The sequence below is a fragment of the Salvelinus sp. IW2-2015 genome, linkage group LG32 (assembly GCF_002910315.2).
Source record: "Salvelinus sp. IW2-2015 linkage group LG32, ASM291031v2, whole genome shotgun sequence".
Taxonomy (NCBI): Eukaryota; Metazoa; Chordata; class Actinopteri; order Salmoniformes; family Salmonidae; genus Salvelinus; species Salvelinus sp. IW2-2015.
In genome coordinates this window covers 33707459-33726444 of record NC_036871.1, presented here as the reverse complement: position 1 = coordinate 33726444, position 18986 = coordinate 33707459, and the positions used below count along the sequence as shown (strand labels likewise).

The window sequence follows — 18986 nt, the reverse complement described above, 5'->3', positions numbered from 1 at the left end:
GAACACGATCAAACATCTCTGGAGAGATCTGAAAATCGCTGGGCAGCAACGCTTCCCATCCAAACTGACAGTGCTTCGGAAGATCTGCAGAGAAGAATTGAAGCAACTCCCCAAATACAGTGTGTCAAGCTTGTAGTGTCAATTCTGTTATCGCTGCCAAAGGTCATTCAACAAAGTATGGAGTAAAGGGTCTGAATACTTATGTAAATGTGATATTTCCGTTTTTTATTTGTAATATATTAGCAAACATTTCTAAAAACCTATTTTTGCTATGTCATTATGGGGTATTATGTGTAGATTGATGAGGGAAAAAAACAATGTAATCAATTTTAGAATAAGGCTGTAATGTAACAAAATGAGGAACAAGTCTAGGATTTCTGAACACCTTCCGAAGGCACTGTATATTAGTTTGGCTGTATATTATAATATTAATTACATGTCTAAATAATGATGTTTTGATACGAAATAAGTTTCTATTTTGCTATGATTGTTGTTTTTTCCAATAGTTTCTCCATGGGGTCAAAATGACCCATGTGGTAATCAATGTACAGTATTTAGCTTTGGGGTTAATGGAGACATGGAAGTGCACTTCAGGTAAGGCATTAATAGCCGTCACTAAACCCTCAGCAGCATCCAGGCCAGCGCCATGAGGGCCAGTGAGGAGCACATTGTGGAGGCTCCTGACACTGGCGGGGCTGTGGTTGGGCTGCTCTGGGTCTTCACCATCCGGCCGTTGACAGGCTGGATGTTCCTGAAGACGTTGGTCATCAAGGCAGAGGTGGAGTTGTGGCCAATGTGCAATGTAGTGCTGAAGAGATCAATCTGAGGGGAGAAGGTTAATTAATTGCAGATTGGATCCTAGAGATAAGTGTGACATCAGGCTGGCCCAATGGCTTTACCCACTGGGCACAGACGTCAGTTCAACATCTAGTTTTATTTGAGATGCCAAGTAACGTGAAATCAACTAAACTTTGAGGCAAATTGCTCTCCAAGTAAATAAATGAATCACCCCCAAAAAACTTTGAGGTATGTAATTGCATTTTGGTTAAAAGTTAGATTAAAACCAGACAAATTCCTGAAATGTGTGTACAGTTGAAGTCGGAAGTTTACATACACTTAGGTTGGAGTCATTAAAACTCGTTTTTCAACCACTCCACAAATGTCTTCTTAAACTTGGGGATAGGAGTCCCGCTAGCGTCTAACTGCACTGTCCGATTTACAATATCTATTACAGCGGACACATGCCATGCGATTGTTTGAGGATGGCGCCCCACATTAAAATATTTTTCCACCGGCACAGGTTTCAGAAATTCACAAATAACGATTAAATATTCACTTACTTTTTGAAAATCTTCCTCTAATTTGTCATCCAAAGTGTCCCAGCTATAACATGTAGTGTGTTTTTTTTGATAAAATCCTTCTTTATATCCCAAAAAGTCAGTTTAGTTGTTGCCATCGATTTGAGTAATCCACTCCGAAAATCTACCCCTATAACTTTGTTTCAACAAGTCAAAATACGTCTCTATTTTCTCCTCAGATACCCTAAAATGTAATCAAACTATAATTTCTTACATAAAAAAGAATGTTCAATAGGAAACCGATTATAGCAGGTGTGTRCTGTCTTCATCTAAGAGGATGGTCTCTCAACAAAAAAAAGTCTGGTTGGTTTTTCTTTGGATTTTCTCCTACCATATCTCCTGTATTATATTCTCTTACATTATTTTAACATTTCTACAAATTTAAAAGTGTTTTGTTTCCAATGGTACAAATTATATGCATATCCTGGCTTCAGGGCCTGAGCTACATGCAGTTTACTTGGGCACGTCATGCAGACAGGAAGAGGAGAAAAAAGAGGCCGAGCCCTAAGAAGTTTTAACTAATTATAGTTTTGGCAAGTCGGTTATGACATCTACTTTGTGCATGACACACGTATTTTTTCCAACAATTGTTTACAAACAGATTATTTCACTTATAATTCACTGTATCACAATTCCAGTTGCTCAGAAGTTTACATACACTAAGTTGACTGCTTTTAAACAGCTTGGAAAATTCCTGAAAATTATGTCATGACTTTAGAAGCTTCTGATAGGCTAATTGACATCATTTGAGTCAATTGAAGGTGTAGCTGTGGACGTATTTCAAGGCCTACCTTCAAACAAAATGCCTATTTGCTTGACATCATGGGAAAATCAAAAGAAATCATCCAAGACCTCAGACAAAAATTGTAGACCTCCACAAGTCTGGTTCATCCTTGGGAGCAATTTCCAAACTCCTGAAGGTACCACGTTCATCTGTACAAACAATAGTACGCAAGTATAAACACCATGGGACCACGCAGCCGTCAAACCGCTCAGAAAGGAGAAGCGTTCTGTCTCCTAGAGATGAACGTACTTTGGTGCGAAAAGGGAAAATCAATCCCAGAACAACAGCAAAGGACCTTGTAAAGATGCTGGAGGAAACCGGTACAAAAGTATCGATATAATGGCTTAAGAACAACAAACTCAAAGTATTTGAGTGGCCATCACAAAGCCCTGACCTCAATCCTATAGAACATTTGTGGGCAGAACTGAAAAAGCATGTGCGAGCAAGGAGGCCTACAAGCATGGCTCCGTTACACCAGCTCTGTCAGGAGGAATGGGCCAAAATTCACCCAATGTATTGTGGGAAGCTTGTGGAAGGCTACCAGAAACATTTGACTCAAGTTAAACAATTTAAAGGCAAGGCTACCAATTACTATTTGACCCACTGGGAATGTGATGAAAGAAATAGAAGCTGAAATAAATCATTCTCTCTAATATTATTTCACATTCTTAACATAAAGTGGTGATCCTAACTGACCTAAAACAGGGAATTTTTACTCGGATTAGATGTCAGGAATTGTGAAAAAACTGAGCTAAATGTATTTGTCTAAGGTGTATGTAAACTTTCGACTTAAACTGTATGTTCATGAGTTTTTGCAGAGCTAGTTAGTACATTACATATGAATGATCTTTTGTTGTACTACCCCAGTGGATATTACATCTTCTCCCTTACTGTGTAATCCTTTACAACCCAGCTAGGGCATAACGTTCTGATAACCATATGTTTCTTAGATCTTGGCAAGAGTGTGGTTGTCCTATGATTATTTTACATACAAACTATCCACAACTTTCTGGGAATAGTGCATGTGGAACATTCTCAGCACATTTAAGGAACCTTTAGTTTCTTGGTATTTCATTACTTTAACAGAATGTTTCCTAAAAGTTCAAACATGGTTATATGTCATTTCAAATTTGGTCATGTTCTAGGAGCTTTCTACAACTGGTTTGACATTAGGAATGTTCCAAGTAATTCAGAGAACGTTAAGAAGCAACATTCTTCTGTGAGAATTTCAACACTTCAGCATAATGATTCCTAGAGGTTTCTTCATGGTTCTATTTAAAGTCATGTTCTCAAATTGTTCAGAGAACGTTAAGAAAACTTTCCATACGAACCACAAGAAAGCATTAATTTTCACAGAATGTTCTAAGAATGTAAATTAAAAACATATAGTATACATTTTGTTTTCTGTATTAAGACCCTTTACTCAGGACTTTGTTGAAGCAACTTTGGCAGGGATTACAGCCTCGAGTCTTCTTGGGTATGACGCTACAAGCTTGGTACACCTGTATTTGGGGATTTCTACTCTTCTTTCTGCAGATCTTCTCAAGCTCAGTCAGGTTGGATGGGGAATGTTGCTGCACAGCTATTTTCAGGTCTCTCCAGAGATGTTAGATCAGGTTCAAGTCCGGGCTCTGGCTGGGCCACTCAAGGACATTCAGAGACTTGTCCCATTGTCTTGGCTGTATACTTAGGGTCGTTGTCCTGTTGGAAGGTAAACTTTCGCCTCAGTCTGAGGTCCTGAGAGCTCTGGAGCAGGTTATCATCAAGAATCTCTCTGTACTTTGCTCCGTTCATCTTTCCCTTGATCCTGGCTAGTCTCCCAGTCCCTGCCGCTGAAAGTTATGCTAGTCTCCCAGTCCCTCCCCACACTATGATGCTGCCACCACCATGCTTCACTGTAGGGACGGTGCCAGGTTTGCTCCAGATGTGACGCTTGGCATTCAGGCCAAAGAGTTCAATCTTGGTTTCATCAAAACAAATCAAAGTGTATTTGTCACGTGTGCCGAATACAACAGGTGTAGACCTTACAGTGAAATGCTTACTTACAGGCTCTAACCAATAGTGCGGGGGAAAAAAGGTATGTGTGTGTGTGTGTAGGTAAGTAAAGAAATAAAACAACAGTAAAAATACATTTGAAAATAAGAGTAGCAAGGCTATATACAGGCACAGGTTAGTCAGGCTTATTGAGGTGGTATGTACATGTAGGTATGGTTAAAGTGACTATGATGAACAGAGAGTAGCAGTAGCGTAAAAGGAGGGGTTGGCGGGAGGTGGTACACAATGCAGAAAGCCCAGTTAGCCAATGTGCGGGAGCACTGGTTGGTCGAGCCAATTGAGGTAGTATGTACATGGATGTATGGTTAAAGTGACTATGCATATAAGATAAACAGAGAGTAGCAGCAGCGTAAAAGAGGGGTTGGGGGGGGCACACAATGTAAATAGTCCAGGTAACCATTGGTTACCTGTTCAGAAGTCTTTTGGCTTGTCGGGTAGAAACTGTTGAGAAGCCTTTTTGTCCTAGACTTGGCACTCCGGTACTGCTTGCCATGCGGAAGTAGAGAGAACAGTCTATGACTGGGGTGGCTGGGGTCTTTGAGAATTTCTAGGGCCTTCCTCTGACACCGCCTGGTGCAGCTTTGCCCCAGTGATGTATTGGGCCGTACGCACTACCCTCTGAAGTGCCTTGCAGTCAGAGGCCCAATTGCCGTACAAGGCAGTGATGCAACCGGTCAGGATACCGGTCAGGCACATGCTCGGTGCTCCTTTTCCTGTAGTCCAAAATCATCTCCTTAGTCTTGGTTACGTTGAGGGATAGGTTGTTATTCTGGCACCACCCGGCCAGGTCTCTGACCTCCTCCCTATAGGCTGTTTCATCGTTGTCGGTGATCAGGCCTACCACTGTTGTGTCATCAGCAAACTTAATGATGGTGTTGGACTCGTGCCTGGCCATGCAGTTGTGGGTGAACAGGGAGTACAGGAGGGGACTGAGCACGCACCCCTGGGGAGCTCCAGTGTTGAGGATCAGTGTGGCAGATGTGTTGCTACCTAACCTCACCACCTGGMMGRGACCCGTCAGGAAGTCRAGGATCCAGTTGCAGAGGGAGGTGTTTAGTCCCAGGTTCCTTAGCTTAGTGATGAGCTTTGAGGGTACTATGGTGTTGAACGCTGAGCTGTAGTCAATTAATAGCATTCTCACATAGGTGTTCCTTTTGTCCAGGTGGGAAAGGGCAGTGTGGAGTGCAATAGAGATTGCATCATCTGTGGATCTGTTTGGGCGGTATGCAAATTGGAGTGGGTCTAGGGTTTCTGGGATAATGGTGTTGATGTGAGCCATGACCAGCCTTTCAAAGCACTTCATGGCTACATATGTGAGTGCTACAGGTCTGTAGTCATTTAGGCAGGTTGCCTTTGAGTTCTTGGGCACAGGGACTATGGTGGTCTGCTTGAAGCATGTTGATGTTACAGACTCAATCAGGGACATGTTGAAAATGTCAGTGAAGACACCTGCCAGTTGGTCAGCACATGCCCGGAGCACACATCCTGGTAATCCATCTGGCCCCGCAGCCTTGTGTATGTTGACCTGTTGAAACATCTTACTCACGTCGGCTACGGAGAGCGTTATCACACAGTCGTCCGGAACAGCTGATGCTCTCATGCATGCCTCAGTGTTGCTTGCCTCGAAGCGAGCATAGAAGTGATTTAGCTCGTCTGGTAGGCTCGTGTCACTGGGCAGCTCGCGGCTGTGCTTACCTTTGTAGTCTGTAATAGTTAGCAAGCCCTGCCACAGCCGACGAGCGTCGGAGCCGGTGTAGTATGATTCAATCTTAGCCCTGTATTGACCCTTTTCCTGTTTGATGGTTCGTCGCAGGGCATAGCGGGATTTCTTGTAAGCTTCTGGGTTAGAGTCCCATACCTTGAAAGCGGCAGCTCTACCCTTTAGCTCAGTYCGAATGTTGCCTGTAATCCATGGCTTCTGGTTGGGGTATGTACGTACAGTCACTCTGGGGACGACGTCCTCAATGCACTTATTGATAAAGCCAGTGACTGATGTGGTATATTCCTCAATGTCATCAGAAGAATCCCGGAACATTTTCCAGTCTGTGACAGCAAAACAGTCCTGTAGTTTAGCATCTGCTTCATCTGACCATTATTTTATAGACCGATTCACTGGTGCTTCTTGCTTTCATTTTTGCTTGTAAGCAGGAATCAGGAGGATAGAGTTGTGGTCGGATTTACCAAATGGAGCGCGAGGGAGAGCTTTGTAGGCGTCTCTGTGTGTGGAGTACAGGTGATCTAGAATTDTTTTTCCTCTGGTTGCACATTTAACATGTTGATAGAGATTTGGTAGAACTGATTTAAGTTTCCCTGCATTAAAGTCTCTGGCCACTAGGAGCGCCGCCTCTGGGTGAGTGGTTTCCTGTTTGCTTATTTCTTGATACAGCTGACTGAGTGCGGTCTTAGTGCCCGCATCTGATTGTGGTGGTAAATAAACAGCCACAAAAAGTATAGCTGAGAACTCTCTAGGCAAGTAGTGTGGCCTGCAATTTATCACAATATACTCTACTTCAGGCGAGCAAAATCTAGAGACTTCCTTAGATTTCGTGCACCAGCTGTTGTTTACAAATATGCACAGACCGCCCCCCTCGTCTTACCGGAGTGTGCTGTTCTATCTTGCCGGTGCAGCGTGTATCCCGCTAGCTGAATATCCATGTCGTCATTCAGCTACGATTCCGTGAAACATAGGATACTACAGTTTTTGATGTCCCGTTAGTAGGATATTCATGATCGTACCTCATCTAGTTTATTGTCCAATGGTTGTATGTTGGCGAGTACTATTGACGGTAACGGCAGCTTTCCTGCTCGCCTTCTGCAGATCCGGACGAGGCATCAGGCTCTACTTCCTCTGCGTCGCTTCCTTATGCAAATAATTGAGATGTCTGCTCTGCGGGGTGTTTGGAGAATATCGTGTGAGTCCTGCTTGTTATTGTTGTTGAAAAAATCTTTGTTTAATCCGAGGAGAGTGATCGCTGTCCTGATATCCAGAAGCTCTTTTCTAAACAGAGAATCCTTTTTCTCATTGTCTTAGAGTCCTTTAGGTGCCTTTTGGCAAACTCCAAGCGGGCTGTCATGTGCCTTTTACTGAGGAGTGGCTTCCGCCTGGCCACTCCACCATAAAGGCCTGATTGGTGGAATGCTGCAGAGATGGTTGTCCTTCTGGAAGGTTCTCCCATCTCCACAGAGGAACTCAGGAGCTCTGTCAGAATGACCATCGGTTTCTTGGTCACCACCCTGACCAAAGCCCTTCTCTCCCGATTGCTCAGGCCAGCTCTAGGAAGAGTCTTGGTGGTTCCAAACTTCTTCCATTTAAGAATCTTGAGGACCTTCAATGCTGCAGACATTTCTTGGTACTCTTCCCCAGATCTGTGCCTCGACACAATCCTGTCTCTGAGCTCTACAGACAATTCCTTCGACTTCATGGCTTCATGGCTAGCTAGCTAGCAAARGTTAGCTGCCAGCTAATTAGTTATCATTGACATGACAGAAGCAATTTGTTTAGCTAGCTTTTTTGGAATAGCACGCTAGCTAGCTAGTTATCTAACCTTTGAACTCAGGTCCTGTCTCTAGCTAGGTAGCTACTAGTGGTTAATATTTTAAGACTAACTTACTATCTAGCTAGCTAGCTAGTATTTTAGCAAAAGTGTGATAACAAGCTAATCCCTTTAATCTGTGGTAGCTAGCTATTTATGTTAGTAAGTAATGTTAATCTGGAGACGAAAGAATGCACACCTGTTGAGGTGAGGTGCTGGCTAGTGGAGTAGAACACTTGAAAAAGAAAAGGAGAGCAGCAAACTAGCTAGTATTATTATTATTATTATTAGCAAGTAGTGGATAACATACACTACATGGACTAAAGTATGTGGACACTTGCTTGTTGAACATCTCATTACAAAATCATGGGCATTAATATGGAGTTGGTCCCCCCCTTTACTGCTATAACAGACTCCACTCTTCTGGGAAGGTTTTCCACTAGATGTTGGAACATTGCTGCAGGGATTTGCTTCCATTCAGCCACAAGAGCATTAGTGAGGTCGGGCACTGATGTTGGGCGATTAGGCCTGCCTCGCAGTCGGTGTTCCAATTCATCCCAAAGGTGTTCGATGGAGTTGAGGTCAGGGCTCTGTACAGGCTAGTCAAGTTCATCCATGGCGATCCCGACAAACCATTTCAGTATGGATCTCATTTGTGCACGCGTGCATTGTCATGCTGAAACAGGAAAGAACCTTCACCAAACTGTTGCCACAAAGTTGGAAGCACAGAAACATCTAGAATGTCATTGTATGCTGTAGCGTTAAGATTTCCCTTCACTGGAACTAAGGGGCCTAGCCCGAACCATGAAAAACAGCACCAGACCGTTATTCCTCCTCCAACAAATTGTACGGTTAACAGTATGCATTCGGGCAGGTATGTCCGTTGGACTGCCAGAGGGTGATGCGTGATTCATTTTGGGGCAGCAGGTAGCCTAGTGGTTAGAGCGTTGGGCTAGTAACCGAAAGGTTGCTGGATCGAATCCCTGAGCTGACAAGGTAAAAATATGTTGTTCTACCCCTGAACAAGGCAGTTAAACCAATGTTCCCCAGTAGGCTGTCATTGTAAATAAGAATTTGTTCTTAACTGACTTGCCTAGTTAAATATTAAATATTCATCAGTACAGAGAATGTGTTTCCACTGCTCCAGAATCCAATGGCGGTGAGCTTTACACCATTCCATCTGACTCTTAGCATTACGCATAGTGATCTTAGACTTGTGTGCGGCTACTCGGCCATGGAAACCCATTTTATGAAGCTCATCGACAAACAGTTATTGTGCTGATGTTGCTTCTAAAGACAGTTTGGAACTCGGTAGTGAGTGTTGCAACCAAGGACAGGCTTAAGCACTCAGTGGACCCATTCTGTGAGCTTGTGTGGCCTACCATTTTGCGGCTGAGCCGTTGTTGCTCCTACACATTTCCACTTCACAATAACAGCACTTACAGTGTATCGGGAAAGCTCTAGCAGGGCAGAAATTTGACAGACTGGCTTGTTTGAAAGGTGGCATCCTATGACGGTGCCACGTTGAAAGTCACTGAGCTCTTCAGTACGGGCCATTCCACTGCCAATGTTTGTGTATGGACAAATTCAACATTGTGAGAAGATACTTCCTCCACTGTTTCACCAACCAAAAGGTATTACTGTTACCATTTCACACCAGAGCATTCACCATACTTGGACTATCACAGAGAAGTGGTAAGTGCGTTGATATAATCTGGAAAGGGGTAATATGTTAAGAGTAATGATTGAATAATGTCCTGGATGTAAATTTGGGAAGGGCTTCAGGGATTCAAAGGTGCATCAAGCCACGCTCCCTCAAAACAATTTAATCACTGAGCAAATTTCTGGTCTGCTGAGCACAAACTTTAACATTGTTGTGAAAATTCAGAGCAACTTTACTGTGCACACTGAGGCTGTACACACTTTAAGTTAGTTTTAACAGTGGTCAAATAGGCTACTGTGGCTATTTTATCATAATATAGTCTTACCAGAGTGGCCTACCATGAAAAGCAATGGAGAAAATGCATCCCATAACATTTTAACATGGAAATAGCTGTTCTATCATTCAGCCTACAGTAGCCGCCAATATGTGGTGTTCAATGTAGGGCTTGAAATTAACCTGTTTATTCACTTGTCTTTCAGACAAGGAGGTGACTGAAAATGTTGTTGTGTTGTTTGATGTAAGAAACCACTTTACAAAATAAAATGCATCATTATTCCCATACCCTTTGCCTATTGGCTACTTAGCTTATTCAAGCCTGTCTCAAAATATAATACTGCCATTTTATTAATGCAAAGAAAATGCTCTTTACCTGACTCTTTTCAAAGATGTCTAGAAATGCAGACGTGTGCTCTTTTAAGAAGCAATCACTCCCCCATTGCTGACTACAAACTATCTATAAATGGGCTAATAACTCACTATCAAACAAAGGATATTAACAAATGTGCACAGGTTGCTACATGTTGCTCTCACTTTGATCTCAAAACAAGCACATCGACTCACAACCGCTCATGCTGTAAAAACAGTCCCGTTCAAAGTAAATGGCACAGATCCATATATGGCATTGGTCTATTTTCATGTAGGCCTACTGCAGCTTTGGTTGGTTATGGCGCACCAGACTGTGTAGACTAGAGTATGGGCCTGAGTAGTGCCTGTCAATGCAATAGAATTCTACTCCGATGCCTTCTGCCTACAACCAAAAAAAATTGCATAGTTTATTTTCCATACTAAGTCTTCCATAGTTCGTTATGTTTCGGTATGTTGCATTGAAAGTGGCTAATATTGCGTTGATTCTATCACAATTCCCACAGTAAAGGGAAACGTTGATAGTGTTAACTAAAGGGGAAAACTCTAGAAAGTTGAGTGAAGTTCAATCTCGTGCTTCTCTGTACGTGCTGATATTTCTTCTGGGCAGCAGTACCCGAGGGAACCTTGGCGTCAAGACACATCATTAAAAGCAACCTCTAATGTTCCTTGGACAGAGCACCTATGCATCACACCCTAAAGTGAGACAATCACTGTTCAACTGCAATTATTGAAAATGAGGTTTTATGATAACACATAAGGGTTAATCTTATAAGCATTTTCTAAGTGCATTTATTAATGGTTAATAACTGGATGTAAATACTGGCTCAATATTTTGCAAACACTGACCAGTTATTAAACTATTTTGACCAATTCGCTAAATTTTTATTGGTTTATAATGCATTTACAAATTATTCAATAATTGTTAATAATGTAATTATAACCCCTTTATAAACTCTTTACAAATGGAACCTTATTTTAAAGTGTTACCGATATGGGATTATAGTCCACGGTGTTCAGTTTATGGTACAATTGTTGTACAAACTCACCAAGTCCTGGCTGACTTTGATAGGGTCCTTAAACACGGTCCAAACCACAGCCTCATTGCAATTTGGAGTGGTCAGGGAGCCAAGGTAACGGTAGTATTTGGTACGGTCCACCCCTTCCAGGAGCTCATCCAATGAAATAGCATGAGTAATGTTTACAATATCATCTTAACGAAGAGAGAAAGAAAAAACATATATAAAATCATATGCTACTGAAATTGAACAGTAAAATTACTCATTTTGAATTCAAAGAGAAAAAATCTTTCCAAACTTTATTTTGAGAAAGTAGTTCTTGATCAAATCAGAACCAGTTAAATCTCTCCTCTCACCTTTTAGTGTGATGTTGGCCAAGTATGATGTCAGAGTATTCCATGCTGCTGGGGAACCAGTTGCATTACCCGGCATGGCCTGTTTGAAGAACAAAGACTTTAGTCATAAAAAAACAGCAATAAAACATTTAAATGCTAATCTACTGTGGAAAAATGGATGCAATTTCTAGGAAGGTTAAAGCATCCACTCACCTCTATGAAGAATCCAAGAGCAGCGAGTCCCGTGCTGTCTGTAACAGCCGTGGTCGTGTTACCGTTGTGCGAAGACTTTGCATTTACTATGTGCAACTGAAAGGGGAAGCATAACAGTTGATGTAAAAAGTTATCTAAATCCATTGGAAAATTCAAATGTTGTAATGATACATTTAAAAAGGTGGACTACAATCTGCCATATGTACAGCTGTTCAAGGGTCATTTAAATTAATGACATATATGCCCAATGATTCTTGAGGAATAGAACTTATAAATGCCTCATGAGCTCAGTACAACAGTCGGATTATTGCACCATTTATGAATTTGAGAGAGGTTACGTCTCCCCATCTGTCAGCTTTCTAGTAAACCAAGTYGCAGGGATGCAGTTTGGCTGGAGGGGAATTAATTCAGACTGGACTAAGGCTAAATGAAGACCTTGACATTGATCCATTGCAGTGTGTTATATGTGCATCAGTATGAGAAGTGACACCCCATGTGACATGGGCTACATTCAGATTCTTAACCCTTCTCCCAAAGTGTACTAATACACTTCCACACATGCATTTAAAAGTAATGGATTAGTGCTTGCAATATGGTGGAAACTCCCTCCAGCCATGCTTGCACAAATCCTGGAAGGGGGGGGGGTAAATGAGGGGACACTTCTGGAGAAGGTTAGAGAATCGGAATGCAGCAATGTTGCGTTGAACCTCCCATACCTCCATGGGGTAGCGTGTTCCATCCACTGTGTGCTCCGACCCAGGTACTGAGGTACCGTTCCCCCAGTGGAGGTGAAACTGCAGGCTGTCATAGGCCTCAGACAGTGCCCCACCTGTAATCTGGACTCCACTCCTCAGCTCCACTTTGACTGAAAGAAAGAGAGGAGGAACAAAACAGAGGAATTGGTTACATTTTGAACATTAAGGTTCCTGGTTTGGTACATACAGTACATGTCAAAAGATTGAACACACTTACTCATTCCAGTTTTTATTTTATTTGAACTATTTTCTACATTGTTGGATAATAGTGAGACATGAAAACTATGAAATAACACAATCATGTAGTAACCAAAGAAGGGATAAACAAATCAAAATACATTTCATATTTGAGATTCTTCGAAGTAGCCACCCTTTGCCTTGATGACATCTTTGCACACTCTTGGCATTTTCTCAACCAGCTTCATGAGGTTGTCACCTGGAATGTATGTCAATGAACAGGTGTGCCTTCTTAAAAGTTAATTTGTGGACATTATTTCCATCTTAATGCGTTTGAGCCAATCGGTTGGGTTGTGACAGGGTAGGGGTGCAATACAAAAGATAGCCATATTTGGTAAAATATGAAGTCCATATTGTTGCAAGAACAGCTCAAATAAGTAAAGAGAAATGTCAGTCCATCATTACTTTAAGACATGTGTCACGTTCCTGACCTGTTTTCTGTTGTTTTTGTATGTGTTAGCCGGTTAGGGCGTGAGTGTGGGTGGGCATTCTATGTTATGTGTTTCTATGTTGGTTAATGGGTGACCTGATATGGTTCTCAATTAGAGGCAGGTGGTTTTCATCTCCTCTGATTTAGAACCATATTAAGGTAGGTGGTTTCACATTGTTTGTTGTGGYTGGTTGTCTCCTGTGTCTGTGTCGTTATTGCACCATACGGGACTGTATCGTTCGTTCGTTCATTTATTTGTAGTCTGTACTTGTTCGTGCGTTCTTCGTTGTATGTAAGTTCGTAAGTCAAGGTCTGTCTACTTCGTTTGTTGTTTTGTAGTGGGTTAAAGTGTTTCCGTGTTTTTTCGTCTTTTCTTTAATTAAATATAATGTCAAATTACCACGCTGCGTTTTGGTCATCCGATCCTTCTCGCCTCTCCTCGTCTGATGAGGAGGACGAAGTAGAAGAGCGTTACGGTACAGACCCCACAAACAGACAAGCAGCGGGACTAAGAACAGTGGTCCATACATGGGAATTCTGGACATGGGAGGAAGTAATGGAGGGAAAAGGACACTGGGTCACATTGGGGAATATCCTGCGCTCGTGAGGAGATGGAGCCAGGCGAGCCCAAGATCGGAGGTATGAAGGTACGCGGTAGCACGGAAGCCCGTGAAGAACACCCAAAATTTCTTTGGGGGGGGGGGGCTAAGAGGTAGTGGGCCAGAGGCCAGGTAGGAGACTGGCCACTTCTCAGGCTAACCGTGGAGAGCGGGAGTACAGGCAGACACCGTGTTACACAGTAGAGGACGGTGTTCTGTACGTGTTCAAGCCCGGTGCGGGTTATTCCACCTCCCGCACTGGTAGGGCTGATGGCATTGAGCAAGGTGCCATGAAGCCTGCTCAACGGCGTCTGGTCTCCAGTGCGTCTCCTCGGGCCGGCATACATGGCAATCAGCCTTATTGTCCCGGTTCGCCACATAGCCCGGTCGGGTTATTACCTCCCGACTGGGCGGCGCGACGGGGAGCATTCAACCAGGTAAGATGGGCAGGCTCGGTGCTCAAGGGAGCCAGTACGCCTGCACGGTCCGGTAAATCCGGCGCCACCTTTCCCGCCCAGCCCAGTACCACCAGTGCTACTCCACGCACAGGCGTCAGTGCGTTTCCAGACGCCTGTTCCTCTCCACGCACTCTCCCTATGGTGCGTGTTCAGCCGGTGCCTCCTGTTTCCGCACGACGCACCAGGCTACGTGGCGCCATCCGGCAGGCTGCCCGTCTGCCAGCGCGATCTGAGCCACCGTCTGCTAAGCGGCCATCTGAGCCATCCGTCTGCCCAGTGCCATCCTGAGCCATCGTCTATCCATGGCGCCATCTAGCCATCTTACCAGCGCATTGAGCCATCCGTCTGCCAGTGCCATCCTGAGCCATCCGTCTACCGCCAGTGCCCTCTGAGCCATCGTCTACCAGCGCCATCTGAGCCGCCGTCTGTCCGAGCCGTCAGAGCCGTTCGTTAGTCCAGGAGCCGAGAGCATTCGTGAGTCAGGATCTGCCAGAGCCGCCACAGACAGGATCTGCAGAGCGCAACGAGACAGGATCTCGCTAGAGCCGCCAACCAGACAGGATCTGCCAGAGCACAACCAGACAGGATCTGCCAGAGCCGCCAACCAGACAGGATCTGCCAGAGCGCCAACCAGACAGGATCTGCCAGAGCCGCCAACGACAGGATCTTGCTAGAGCTCGTCCAGTCAGCTGATCGCCAGAGCCCAGTCAGCCAGGATCTGCCAGAGCCGCCAGTAGGCCATGAGCAGCCAGAGCCGTCAGCGAGCAGGCATGAGCAGACGGCCGAGCAGTAGAGCCGATCAGCGAGTCATGAGCGCCAGAGCTCGTCAGGAGCCATGAGCAGCCAGAGCCGTCGCGGAGCCATGAGCAACCAGAGCTGTCAGCGAGCCATGATCAGTCAGAGCCAGCAGCCAGGAGCTGCCAGCCAGCCAGGATCCGCCAGAGCCAGCCAGCAGGATTCGCCAGAGCGCAGCCAGGATCCCGTCCTCAGTCGGAGCTGCAGTCTTCAGTCCGGAGCTGCCCTTATCGGTGCTGCCTTATCCCGGTGCTGCCCTTATCGGTGCTGCCTTTCCCGGTGCTGCCCCTTATTCGGTGCTGCCGCTTTCCAGGTGCTGGCCATTATCTCGGTGTTGCTCCTTAAATTAGGTGGGTGGAAGAGGAGGGTGGTCATTCGGAGGGGGATACGTAAGCTGGGATTGACTATGGTGGGGTGGGGACTTGCGCCAGAGCTGAATGCACCGTGGTCAGATGCCACAGACTCGCCTAGACTTTGGTGGTGCGTCCGGAGTACGCACCTTGAGGGGGGTTATGTCACGTTCCTGACCTGTTTTCTGTTTGTTTTTGTTGGTGTGAGTCGGTCGAGGGCGTGAGTGTGGGTGGGCATTCTATGTTATGGTTTCTATGTTGGTTAATGGGTGACCTGATATGGTTCAAATTAGAGGGCAGGTGGTTTTCATCTCCTCTGATTGAGAACCATATTAAGGTAGGTGGTTTCACATTGTTTGTTGTGGATGGTTGTCCTTCTGTGTCTGTGTCGTTAATTAGCACCATACGCGGACTGATTGTACGTCGTTCGTTCTATTTATTTTATCGTAGTCTTGTTAACTTGTTCGTGCGTTCTTCGTTGTGTGAAGTTGTCAAAGTCAAGCGTCTGTCTACTTGTTTTGTTGTTTTTGGTAGTGGGTTAAAGTGTTTCCCGTGTTTTTTCGTCTTTCTTTATTGTCAAATTACCACGCTGCGTTTTGGTCATCCGATCCTTCTCGCCTCTCCTCGTCTGATGAGGAGGACGAAGTAGAAGAGCGTTACAACATGAAGGTCAGTCAATCTGGAAAATTTCAAGAATTTAAAAATGTTCTTCCAAGTGCAGTCGGACAAACCATCAAGCTCTATTATGAAACTCGCTCTCACGAGGACCGCCACAGGAAAGGAAGACCCAGAGTTACCTCTGCTGCAGAGGATAAATTCATTAGAGTTACCAGACTCAAAATGCTTCACAGAGTTCAAGTAACAGACACATCTCAACATCAATTGTTCAGAGGAGACTATGTGAATCAGGCCTTTATGGTCGAATTGCAGCAAAGATACCACTACTAAAGGACACCAATAATAAGAAGAGACTTGCTTGGGCCAAGAACCACGAGCAATGGAAAGGTGGAAATCTGTCCTTTGGTCTGGTGAGTTCAAATTTGAGATTTTTGGTTCCAACCGCCGTGTCTTTGTGAGACGCAGAGTAGGTGAACAGATGATCTCTTCATGTGTGGTTCCCACCGTGAAGCATGGAGGAGGAAGTGTTATGGTGTGGGGGTGCTTTGCTGTTGACACTGTCTGTGATTTAAGGCACACTTAACCAGCACGGCTACCACGGCATTCTGCAGCGATATGCCATCCCATCTGGTTTGCGCTTAGTGGGACTATCATTTGTATTTCAACAGGACAATGACCCATAACACACCTCCAGGCTGTGTAAGGGCTATTTGTCCAAGAAGTAGAGTGATGGAGTGCTGCATCAGATGACCTGGCCTTCACAATCACCCCAACCCAATTGAGATGGTTTGGGATGAGTTGGACTGCAGAGTGAAGGAAAGCAGCCAACAAGTGCTCAGCATATGTGGGAACTCCTTCAAGACTGTTGGAAAAGCATTCCAGGTGACTACTTCATGAAGCTGGTTGAGATAATGCCAAGAGTGTGCAAAGCTGTCATCAAGTCAAAGGGTGGCTTCTGTGAAGAATCTAAAACAAATTATATTTTGATTTGATTATCACTTTTTCGGTTAGAACATTATTCCATATGTGTTATTTCATAGTTTTGATGTCTTCACTATTATTCTACAATATAGAAAATAGTAAAAATAAAGAAAAACCCTTGAATGAGTAGGTGTGTCCAAACTTTTGACTGGTACTGTACATTATCCTCAAGTGGGACTTTGTGTGTATGGATTGCAGTGGTGTAAAGTACTTAATAAGCAATACTTGAAAGTATTTTTATTTAAGTCGTTTTTTGGGGTCTGTTTTTTGGGTCTGTAAAGTCTGTATTTAACTTTACTATTTATATATTTTCTTTACTTTTACTCCACTACATTCCTAATGATAAGAATGTACTTTTACTCCTTACATTTTCCCTGACACCCAAAAGTACTCGTTACATTTAATTGTCTAATTCACGCACTTATCAAGAGAACATCCCTGGTCATCCCTACTGCCTCTGATCTGGCAGACTCACTAAACACAAATATTTTGTTTATGAATTTCCCTGGCAATCCGTAAAAAAGAAAATCGTGTTGTCTGGTTTTCTTAATGACATTTTAAATGATTTATACTTTTACATTTGATACTTCAGTACATTTAAAACAAAATACTTTTAGACTTTTACTCAAGTAGTATTTTACTGGGTGACTTTCACTTTTTACTTGTGTCATTTTCTTTTAAGGTATCTTTACTTTTACTCAACTATGAAAATTGGGTACTTTTTCCACCACTGATGGATTGAGAAGGCAAGGCATCCATCCAATCTCCTCACCAGTTTCGCCAGTGTTCTTGATATTCTTCATTGTAGAGTTGTCTCCGTATTTGGTGAAGTTGAATTCAGTCAGGTTTGCGTCGCGAACTGCCGATGCGGAGATGATGTTGATGGGAGACTGATGGGATCCGTTGCAATGTTCAGTGGCAATGGTGGGCCAAGTAGTGTCATCTTAACATGGAATCAATCATACAATGGTTTCAATATACCATCGTTTTATAAGTGTCATATAATATGCGAATACATAAATAATATGCTAATACATAAAACTATAGTCTATTATCCACTGCCATCACAATCACTTCAAAGCAAATGCTTAATGTACAATTTGTGAATAAAAATTACACTGAGTATACAAAACATTAACACCTGCTCTTTCCATGACAAAGACTGACCAGGTGAATCCAGGTGAAAGCTTATTGATAGCACTTGTTAAATTCACTTCAATCAGTGTAGATGGGGGGAAGAGACAGGTTAAAGAAGGTTTATTATGCCTTGTCACAAATGAGATTGTGTATGTGTGTCATTCAGCGGGTGAATCGGCAAGACAAAAGATTAAAGTGACTTCAAACGGTATGGTAGTACGTGACAAGCGCACCGGCTTGTGTCAAGAACTGCAATGCTGCTTTGTTTTTCATGCTCAACAGTTTTCCATATGTATCAAGAATGATCCACCACCCAAAGGACATCCAGCCAACTTGACACAACTGAGTCAACATGGGCCAGCATCCCTGTGGAATACTTTTGACACTTTATAGAGTCCATGCCACGATGAATTGAGGCTGTCCTGATAGCAAAAAGGGGATGCAACTCAATATTAAGAAGGTGTTCCTAATGTTTGGTATACTCAGTGTACACTGTAACCAAGGGATTAAAATCAATACTTACTACAACTAGGATCATGGTAACACCACACTGTTCAAATTGAAAAGGGGAAAAGTTATGCAAAGAGTCACAAAATGTATAGCAGAAGACAGTCACAGGCCAACAAAATAATAAAATAATCGCTTACAAACTTCTGCAGCACTGTATCCAGTGGGGACAAGGATAGTCGCAATGATAACCACAAGACGATTCATCTGAAAGCGAGATGAAGGCAATTATGAATGGAGAGCCCACTGAGCAGCGACTGACGCTGGACGTCCACGGACGTTAAAAAGTTGTTGAAATTTGGTCAGTCCGCCCTGGCTTTGATTTTAACAGATGCAGATTTTTGGTCCGGTATGGACCGGCCTTGATTTCAACGTCACAACGTCCACAAACATAGATGTTATTCATTGGTTCAGATCTGTCCCGGTCCGAACCGGCCTTGATTTGACCTAAACGTAGACATCTACGTTTCACATGTTCGGAATCTACCGTACTCCACTATACTTTACTATGCTCTAC

At 43.6% G+C, this 18986-nt stretch overlaps 1 protein-coding gene across 1 annotated transcript; it reads right to left on the bottom strand.

The window, feature by feature from the left end:
* Nucleotides 1-278: 278 nt before the first annotated feature.
* On the bottom strand, nt 279-18678 carry LOC111956400 (carbonic anhydrase 4-like). The gene is made up of 8 exons (XM_023976863.2): nt 18610-18678; nt 18486-18512; nt 17598-17768; nt 12319-12467; nt 11603-11698; nt 11411-11489; nt 11085-11248; nt 279-822 (listed from the first exon to the last, which is right to left on the bottom strand). Exons 1-8 carry the CDS (start codon nt 18674-18676, stop codon nt 616-618), a joined length of 960 nt encoding a protein of 319 aa, XP_023832631.1. The 5' UTR covers nt 18677-18678; the 3' UTR covers nt 279-615.
* Between the last annotated feature and the right edge of the window lie 308 nt (nt 18679-18986).